At 44.3% G+C, this 10247-nt stretch overlaps 1 protein-coding gene across 3 annotated transcripts in view; it reads right to left on the bottom strand.

Annotated features, from left to right (window-relative positions):
- MAP7 (microtubule associated protein 7) overlaps positions 1 to 10247 on the bottom strand; it is a 181837-nt gene that overhangs the window by 8475 nt on the left and 163115 nt on the right. For all 3 annotated transcript variants that reach the window (XM_023513523.1, XM_023513524.1, XM_023513522.1), the window contains 7 exons: positions 6697 to 6812; positions 5927 to 6210; positions 3207 to 3423; positions 1526 to 1697; positions 1086 to 1187; positions 617 to 667; positions 466 to 523 (listed from right to left, as the gene is read on the bottom strand). In XM_023513523.1, coding sequence (XP_023369291.1) covers positions 466 to 523; positions 617 to 667; positions 1086 to 1187; positions 1526 to 1697; positions 3207 to 3423; positions 5927 to 6210; positions 6697 to 6812 — 1000 coding nt within the window. The remainder of the gene's footprint in view (positions 1 to 465; positions 524 to 616; positions 668 to 1085; positions 1188 to 1525; positions 1698 to 3206; positions 3424 to 5926; positions 6211 to 6696; positions 6813 to 10247) is intronic.

Genomic DNA, 10247 nt, shown 5'->3' with positions numbered 1-10247 from the left:
AAAAAAAAAAAGAAAATGTGAAAAAAAAATTCTAGCAGAGGCCAGGCGTGGTGGCTAACACCTGTAATCCTAGCACTCTAGGAGGCCAAGGCGGGTGGATTGCTTTAGCTCACAAGTTTGAGACCAGCCTGAGCAAAAGCGAGACCCAGTCTCCACTAAAAATAGAAAAACTTAGGCAAGAGGATTGCTTGAGCCCAAGAGTTGGAGGTTGCTGTGAACTATGATGCCAAAATACCCTACTTAGTGTGACAGCTGGCGATTCTGTATCAAAAAAAAAAAAAAAGAAAAACCTAGCAGAAATGTTTGAGAGACTTTACATAATAGGAAAATTTGTGGACTATATGAGAGATACCTAAGTTTCTTTTTTTGGCATCTTTTTCATCCGTTCATGAATATCTTGGTGTCTAGAGAGTTGGTTCAAAAATTTTATATTTACACTGATTTAGAGTTTACTGATAGAAATACCTGTTCCTCCAGTGAGAGCTCCCTTGGCTAAATCACCATTTCTCTGATCAATAGTTTTCTACAAAAAAGAAAAAAAAGACTCGTAAAAACTAAAGTTACAAGGGGTAATAAAAACAGAGCATACAAGAGTTAGAAAATGCCATCTCAATACCTTATCTGTCCCTTCTGTTCTCCTGGTTCTTTTCATAATCTCCTCAAGTCGCTACAAGAGAGGAAGAATGGAGCAAGACTATCAGATACAGCAAAACAAACAAACAAACAAACAAACAAACAAAAATAGCCTGGCACATTTTGCCAATGAAGTAAGTAGCTGGTTATAAAAACATGTCTGTTATTTTGAGAAAATACGTATACATTACTTTGTCTTAATGGTAGTTATTCAAAAAGTTGGAACTGGCCTAAGCTACATGAAGTGGAAGAAACCGTTTTTGGTGAAGGCTAATCTTTGAGAGTGATTTCGTTGGAGCAGATTATTAATACTAGGAGCCGCCTGAGTGTTTCTGGAAAGGGCAGAACACATTTGTTTTCTGACGGCCTGTTTCCTAGTGTCAGTACTTAGGCAGCTGCAGTCTAGGAGACAATCAGAGCATCTGTGCGGAAGGCTTGTGAGATGTGGCTACCTTCTTCCTCTCCAGGCGCTCCTGTTCTTCTCTCTGGAAATGCTTCTCCCGTTCCTGCCGGACCCTCTCGGCTTCTTCTCGAACACGAGCTTCTTCTTCTTTCTGAAAATAGAAAGTCAGTATCTACTTCTGACAGGCAGGTCTGGTATCCAGTCTCTGGGGACACGCAGAGGTAACAGCAGGAGGGGAAGTGAGAACACAGTACCTCCCAAATAGTGATGCCTTCAACACTTTCCTCTGCTCATCTGAGATGAATCTCTACCCATCTTTTTTTTTTTTTTTTTTCCAGTTTTTGGCCGGGGCTGGGTTTGAACCTGCCACCTCTGGTATATGGGGCCAGGGCCCTACTCCTTTGAGCCATAAGTGCTGCCCAAATTTCTACCCATCTGAAGCGGGGGGGCTGCACTCAGCGGCCTGCTCTGCAGGCCCGCGCCCCTCACCTGTCTCTGGACACGCTCCATCTCCTCCCGTTCGCGCTGTTCTCGCTCTTCTGCTTGTCGGCGCAGCAGCTCCTCCTTCTCCCTGGCTTGCTCAGCTTCCAGCCGTCGGGACTCTTCTTCACGACGAGTTCTCTCTTCAGCCACCCTTTGAGCCAATTCCTCCTTCTTTTGTCTGCAAAAAGACAAAAACAAAACAAAGACCCATATAGACCCATATAGAATTCCTTGAAGAGAGGCCTGAGTTTGTGGCTATTCCAAGGTCAGTTTGTTCAAAGGTCTGACAGAAAAATTTCCACCGGACATACTCAACACGAGTAACCTCTTGGCTGCGAACACCACTTTTAGCAGAGACAGATGTTCACTTGTTAAGAGCCAGGCCTGTACGCACGTGGTGCTTCTGAGGCCTCAGCAGGCAAAGGGTTAGGGGACAAAATATGAACCCACCCTCTATTATTCCTCCCCCCTTCCCAGCTTCCTTGTTGCCTGTGTAAACAGAGGCAGAAGGTAATCATTAATGTTTGATGGTGAATTTTGGTTCTTTTTTTGAGACAGGAGCCTCAAGCTGTCCCCCTGGGTAAAGTGCTGTGGCATCTCAGCTCACTGCAACCTCCAACTCCTGGGCTCAAGCGAGTCTCCTGCCTCAGCCTCCCAAGTAGCTGGGACTACAGGCGCCCGCCACAACGCCCAGCTATTTTTTGGTTGCAGCCGTCGCTGTTTGGCGGGCCCGGGCTGGATTCAAACCCGCCACCTTGGGTGTATGTGGCTGGCACCTTAGCCGGTTGAGCCACAGGCGCCGAGCTGCGAATTTTGGTTTTCAAATGATCTGCAATTAACCTATCTTTAAAGGCTGGGGTTTGTTTAATATGAGTAATGTGATTTTTTAGTTGTTAATGTGAAGGAAATCTTTGTAAATAAAGGTCATAATGTTCTATTATGATAAGGGGATTGGGCCACGTAAGCTCCCTGTAAAGACGAAAGACAGGGAATATCCAAGATGGTGCCCAGCACTGGGCATGAGCTCCTTCCCCAAGGTGTAGTTCTGCTCTGCTGAAGGACAACTATATTGACATTAGCCTTATTAGGCCCAGATGGTGACTGATTAAGCAAACTATCTCTGGCATACTGCCTCGCAGACAATCATAGAGCGTTTTAGTAACTCGCCTAGTTACCATCTGAAAGGAGCTTTATCAGGAAGGAAGAAAACATGAACCCTTATTATGCATTTTAAAAATAATAATTATAAAGATAATATGGTAGTCTGGAGATTAGAGATATGTCAAGTAAAAAAGCAGACTGTACAACTATACTTCAACTGTGGTTATCATTATGCAAAGGCCCATGTACATGGTTGTAGGGACATATGTATACACATACATACACAGCCCCCCGGAGATTAGAAAGGACCACCCAAAAGGTAACAATTACTGAAATTGGTATTATAAATATTTTTCTTTTAACCTTTCTCCATCAATGTTCTACTGTCATTAAAATAACACATGATTTAAAAAAAAAAGCACTCAGTGGACAAAGGAACACCAGGTAATAGGAACTCTGAAACAACTAACCCATTTGCCCTGTCACTGCCACCATCTCTTCCCTCTCAGAGGGGCCAGTTGATCAGCCCAAGGTATCATGATGCTGCCTCTGATAGCCATGTGGTTGAGCAGTGTCTCCCCTTTACCTTTCTAGCTCTTCCTGCTCCCTCCTCTCCCTTTCCTCCTTCTCTCTCTGTTCTCGGGCCAGCCGCCTCTTCTCAGCCAGCAGCCTTGTGGCCTCTTCTGGGTCGGTGGTACCTGCAGAAGTCTTGGGAGAAGCACTGGCAGTCACAGTGGGTGAGGGCGCTGCGATTGAGGCTGGGGTGGGGGCCGAATCCTGAGCTGGGGCCACAGCTAGACCAGCTGTACAAATATATACAAGAAGAAAATCAACTGGAAACGAAACCCAAAGAACAGAACAAAAACTAGCATTCCCCACACCCCAGGCCCAGAATTCATCAGTGTAAAGAAAAGGGAATGTTTATTACTGTGTGTTCTCATGGTTTCACTATATCCTATCTGTAACCAAGCAACAGAAAACAAAAAAAATTGCATGTGTGAGACATTCAACAAAGCTGACACTGTCACCAAGGCTTATTTTACACCAGTTAAACCAGCTGACAACGTGTACTGAGTATGGAGCCTCATGTTAGACTCTGTGGGAAGTTATGCCCTAAGCAAAAAGAAGATGACATCTTCCATTTGTCTTTTATTACACCAAAAAAATTCCTAGTCTCTGGTGATCATTCATTAGGAAAACACTATAAAGGCCTTTCTATGACCATCCTCAGATCCATGCCATGAGTCCAGATTCAGGCTGGGAGGGTGATGTCCAGTGAAGGGGATCCTGCCTCTCTGGAGCTATCTCAAGGTCTAAGACGGGAGGAGCCCAGGGCCCCTTTGGGCTCTTGTGCTCATTTCGCTAACATATCCCAGACTGCCAAGACATGAGATGGGAGCCGAAGTTCTCTGGCGTTATTCAGATTTAGGAAAATGACCCAGAGAGCCGGGGTAGCAGGGAAACCCCATATAGACACCATGATTCTGCACCATAGCAAGCAAGGCACCTCAAGGTGTGAGCACTGGCACCTCTCAGTCCAGATTTACATTCTACTATACTTCTGTTTTCATAGGTTTTCGGGTCTTCAAGATGCTCTGCAACCCTTTTCCCTCTTCCCATGCAAGCAAACACTATACTCTTCAATTCTCTGACACTTTCATCTATCTCCAATCATCTCTTTCCCTGGCTATACCCTCTATCTTCAAATTAAGTCTTAACTTTTGTATCACGAAGAAATGTTGAACTCCCAGGTCTAGGTGATTTCAAATTTCTAAACAGCATCTGGTTAGCCTGGCAGAGATGAAAACCACTGGGTCTTCAGGAAAAAAGTTCTGACCTCTGTCAAACACATAGGCTAAGCCAGGGGTCCTCAAACACTAGTATGAGCAGGAATAGAGGTGCTAGAGTCAACGGGCCACCTGGGTTCTACCTGGCAACCTGCATGGGAATCATCTGACAAGCTTAGTATCAGTCAGATCCTCAGCTCCGCCCCACCATTTGAGAAGTTGGTAAGTCAGAGGTAAGCCCAGGACCTGTATTTTGCAATTTTATAGATGTGATGGTATAAAAATTTTTCCAGTTTTTCTCGTCTGCTGGCAAGGCGCTCAGTCCTTCTGTCTGTGATGGGTGAGTGACCAGCACCATGCCTACACCGCTGCCTCTGTCTCGGAGCTTGCTGGGATCTGCACCATGACCTCGTGACAGCAGCTGATGTAAATGCTGAACCTTTATGCCCTGGCTTGTTTGCAGAGACCAAGGCAGATGTCAACACTGGGAGCGTCAACCACAGCACAGGGGCTGCAGTGGCCAAGGCCCTGCCCTTCCACACCATCCCCAGCTATGGAAGAGGAAGTGAAGGCAAGGAAAGATGAATCTGAGTCTGAGGAGGACGAAGAGTTTGGGGCTTTTTTTTTTTTTTTTTTTTAACTAAACCTCTTTTGGATATACTCAATAAAAAAATAAACTCTTAAAACAAATTTTTTCCCCGTAAACTCTGAAAATTCTCCCTTCAAAAGGTAGAGACCAATCTCCTCTTTATGAATCTGAGTTTAACCTAGTGACTTCCTTTTAATGAACAAAATATGACAGCAACATGGATGGGTGACTTCTGAGACTCGGAAATAAAGAACACTGGTTTCTTCTTCCTCTTTCCCAGATCACCTGCTCCAGGGGAAGTATGAAGAGCAATTATGAAGACATCGAGTGACATTCTGGGAAGGTCTATGTGTCATGAAGTTGAGGCCACCTGCCAGCAGCCATGTGCATAAGCCACTTTCCAGCTCTGGCTGAGTCTTGAGATGATGGCAGCCCTGGCCAACAGCTAGACTGCGATCTCTGAGAGTCTGTGAGGCAGAACCACCTAAGATGCTCCCCAACTCCTGACCCATGAATCTATGTGATATAATAAAGGTCTGTTTTTTTAAGCTAAGTTTTAGGGTAATTTGTTACATAGTAATAGATAACTAATGCAAGTGATTCTGAGACAGGTGCTCTGAACATATTTTGCGAAGCTCTGGACTCAGCCACTAAAATCACTTGGCAACTATGCTTGAATTAACATGGCATGACATCCCAAAGAAAGAAAGGAAGAATGCCTCCTGACAATAGGCTTTTCTAGGTATGATTCTACTGTTTTCATATGTAGTATGAAAAAAAAAATTATACTTAAGCATAAATCCCCAAATTAGCCAGAGTAAAATTCCCAAGGTTCTAGTATGAAAAGAAAAAGAAAAAGCTAAATAAAACCAGTGCAGGAGTAAAAGAGAGCAACAGACCACGTTCCATCACTCGTCTGTTCATTCCTACCAGAGTTGGCTTCTGTTTCCACAGGTGTCCTCTCTTCAACTGTGGCTTCTGGTACCTTCACTAAAGGTGCTCTGCCCTTCAGTGAGGGCTCACTGGCAACTTTCTGAGGTTCTTTCTCGGGGTCTTTTTTCTCAGGCTCTACTCTGACTTCTTTCTTGATGGGGCGGATGTTGCCGGGGGATGGGGGCCGGACCTGAGCAGGGGCAGCTTTGAGTGAGCCAGAGGGCAAGGCGGAGGCCGGTCTGGGTGTGCCAGGCAAATGAGGAAAGGACCTCCAGGGGAGCCTGGGCAACAAACAAACAGGGTGGAGAGAAGGGCAACCATCAGAAGAGGCTCACCAGGACCTGGAATGCCACTTGATGGAAAAGAAATGCAGAAACAGAGTTGCTTTACAGAATCATTCCAATTTTCCTTTTTTCTTTCCTTTAGAGAAGATTTTTTTCTTTTTGAGACAGAGTCTCACTTTGACCCCCAACCCCACCCCAGAGTGCCGTGGCATCATAGCTCATAGCAACCTCAAACTCTTGGACTTAAGTGATTCTTTTGCCTCAGCCTCCCAAGTAGCTGGGACGACAGGCACCCACTACAACGCCTAGCTGTTTTCAGAAATGGGGTCTCGCTTTGGCTCAGGCTATCCACCTGCCTTGGGGAAGAATGTTCTTGAGTGAAGGCTACACGGCTTGGGGAAGAACAGTTCAACTTCAGAGGACAGAGCCTACCAATTCTTCACCATGGAACAACAACCCACCAACTTCTTGTACTTCACTTACCAAAGGCGAGAAGAAGCTGGTGACCTTGCTTTGGGATTAGATGGAGATGGAGCCCTTCGGACGCCAGATGTAAGGTGGAAGGGTGCATTTTCTCTTTCTCTCTCCTTTTTATAGCCCTAAGTATTGAGAGAAACTCAATAATTAGATTTTTTTCTATGAGTGAAGCAACCATCTTCACAGTATTCAACAATAGAGTTATAAGCCACTTAATGACTTCTTTTTTTTTTTTTTTTTGAGACAGAGCCTCAAGCTGTCCCCCTGGGTAGGGTAGAGTGCCGTGGCATTACAGCTCACAGCAACCTCCAACTCCTGGGCTCAAGCGAGTCTCCTGCCTCCGCCTCCCAAGTAGCTGGGACCACAGGCGCCCGCCACAACGCCCGGCTATTTTTTGGTTGCAGCCGTCATTGTTGTTTGGCGGGTCCGGGCTGGGGATTCGAACCCGCCACCTTAGGTGTACGTGGCTGGCGCCTTAGCCGGTTGAGCTATAGGCGCCGAGCCCACTTAATGACTTCTTAAAAATTTTCTAAACTATGCCACATATATCCATTCCGCCTCAACAAAAGGCCCTTGTTACCTTAAAACCGAACACTATAACTAAATTAATGTAATGTGACTAATAAGGTGGTTTTAGATGTGTGATTTGGAATTATATTTGTAAAAAAACACACACTCCCACATTTAAACCTTCAGAAAGCATTGATACTTCGTATTTAAAATTACTTGGAGCAAAATGTCAGTTTGGTTTATCCCACACAAATGTGAAAATAAAAGTAATTTCCATTCTTTTTGTAACTTTTAATTCAAACACATCTTTTTCCTTTTCATTTTTTAGCTTTTCCTTTCAAAACAGCATAGCTCAGTTTAGGAGAAATACACACCTGCTATATCAGATATTAATTCATTTTCCTTTTATTGACGTTAGAGGAACAAGCCCTTCTCCCTCCATCTAGTGTCCTCTTGCTCTTGAAGAAAAGTCAGGTTCGAGGAGAGGAATTTTATCTGTTTTCACTCTTTACCAGAGATGGAATTAAAATCTGGGGGTGGGCCAAAACATCAGCCCTTCTCCGACTGCCAACTAGGAATACAGCCTGAGAAGAGATATTTTTCCTAAGTAGAAATGAGCAAAGTGAAACCTGGAAAAGTGTTTTGATATTCTAAAGTCAATCAAGACAAAAAATAATGCACAGAACAAAGCAGATGTAACTGAAGTAACTGAATCTTCCTGACAATGTTCTGGGATGGTAACGGATGTGTCCCGGAGACCCCTGTGTGCAGACTGCAAGGGTGCCAGAGAAAAGGCAGAATATTATCCAGCCTGAGGGCAAAGAAGCTTGTAGCATACCTATTCTCTTCTCTTCTGCCTGGCTCAAGCATCAACTCCTCTCTTCCTTCCCTTCTACTTCCCTCAGTGTCCCTTTTATTTGCTTCTGTCCATTTTCCTAGTAGATGAACTAGGCTATGGGAAGGGGGACAATATCTAAGTGTCAAATAATGCTCACTGTCTCCCTGGGATTTCTAAACAGACAAAATGAAGAGGCAGCATCATTTCCACCTGCTTAACACCCTCTATCCCTGTTACTGGTCTCCAAAGGCAGAGCTTCACAGAACTGCTGGAGTCCTTGGGGAGCGAAAGCTGCAGCCACCATATGGTGCCCTTCTGGCTGGTATGGCAGGAAGACCCAGGATGCTTCCCAAGGGAGGGAGGGATTAGGCACTTTGAGCAACCTGCCTTTTTCTTTTTCTCAAAACATTCTGAATTGGCTGAAATCTGATCAACAAGAGATTGAAATGGACAAGTCAGGAAGGACAATTTTTGATGTGGGAGGGGTTTGGGGATGAATTTTATCATCTATACCTTGATAACAGAGATCAGAGGATAAATCTATATAAAAGTATATAATCCTCCTCAAATAGTCTGCTTTTTTTTTTGTTTTTTGGAGACAGAGCCTCAAGCTGTCACCCTGGGTAGAGTGCGGTGGCATCACAGCTCACAGCAACCTCCAACTCCTGGGCTCAAGCGAGTCTCCTGCCTCCGCCTCCCAAATAGCTGGGACCACAGGCGCCTGCCACAACACCCGGCTATTTTTTGGTTGCAGCCATCATTGTTGTTTGGTGGCCCAGGCTGGATTCAAACCCACCATCTTAGGTGTATGTGGCTGGCGCCTTAGCCACTTGAGCCACAGGCACCGAGCCAATAGTCTGCTTTTTAAAAGTACTATCGAACCAATTGCTTCTTTCTCTCCTAAGAGTGATCTCTTTTAATCACCTAGAGGTGGGAGAGCAGGGGAGGACTGATTTGAAAAAATGCTCAATATTTGAGTTAACAACCTTGGAGCAGGGAGACTTTTTTCTTTTATTTTTTTTTAGAGACAGAGTCTCACTTTATTGCCTTCAGTAGAGTGCTGTGGCTTCACAGCTCACAGCAACCTCCAGCTCTTGGGCTTAGGTGATTCTCGTGCCTCAGCCTCCCAGGTAGCTGGGACTACAGGCACTTGCCACAATGCCCAGCTATTTTTTTGTTGTTGCTGTAGTTTGGTCGGGGCCGGGTTCAAACCCGCCACCCTTGGTATATGGGGCCAGTGCCCTACTCACTGAGCCACGGGCGCTGCCTGACTTTTTTCTTTTAAACCATTTTAGTCTTTTCATTGCTCTTGTACCCAGAATCCATTTGGGTCCCACACATATAGAAGTTCTCCTCATTTGCATCCTGATCTGAGTTAAGAGCCAGCAATCTGTATAGTCATCTTTCCTTTAATACTCCCCACAATGCTGAGCAAGAACTTGAACAACAGGAAATGGACAAGCTACCATTAGGAGAAAGACCTTACTTTTGTAAATAGAGGTAGGTTTAGAGTATGGTATAAATATCCTTTGAGAGAGATAATTCACTGACAAATACTCCAAGAAAGTGCTGTCCAATGGAACCTTCTGTGATAATAGAAATATTCTAAATCTACGCTGTCCATATGGTAGCCACTAGCCACACTTGGGTATTTGAATTTAGATGTAAATTAAATCAAAAACTAAAAATATTTTCAGTGCTCAATAGTAGCTATTTTAATTTATGTCTAAATTAAAATTAAATACAACACAAAAGGAATCTAAAAACAATTCCACTTTTGGTAGAATCAAAAAGAATAAAACACTTAAGAATAACTTAACCAAGGGGTCCAAAGACTTGTGCTCTAAAATCTAGAAGACATTGTTCAAAGAAATCAAAGACAATACAAATATGTGGAAAGGGACCTGTGTTCATGGATTGGAAGATTTAATACTTTTAAGATGTCAATACTACCTAAAGCTATACACAGATTCCATGTAAACCCTATCAAAATCCCAGTGTCTTTTTTCTGCAGAAATAGAAAAATCCATCCTAAAATTCATATGGATTCTTAAGAAACTCCGAAGAGCCAAAATAATCTTTTTTTTTTTTTTTTGAGACAGAGCCTCAAGCTGGTCCCCTGGGCAGAGTGCCGTGGCATTACAGCTCACAGCAACCTCCAACTCCTGGGCTCAAGCGAGTCTCCTGCCTCCGCCTCCCAAGTAGCTGG

Source organism: Otolemur garnettii, unplaced genomic scaffold (genome assembly GCF_000181295.1).
Source record: "Otolemur garnettii isolate 467f Iridium unplaced genomic scaffold, OtoGar3 scaffold00042, whole genome shotgun sequence".
In the NCBI taxonomy this organism is placed as follows: Eukaryota; Metazoa; Chordata; class Mammalia; order Primates; family Galagidae; genus Otolemur; species Otolemur garnettii.
The sequence above is the reverse complement of the archived record's forward strand: the minus strand, read 5'-3'. Positions and strand labels throughout refer to the sequence as shown.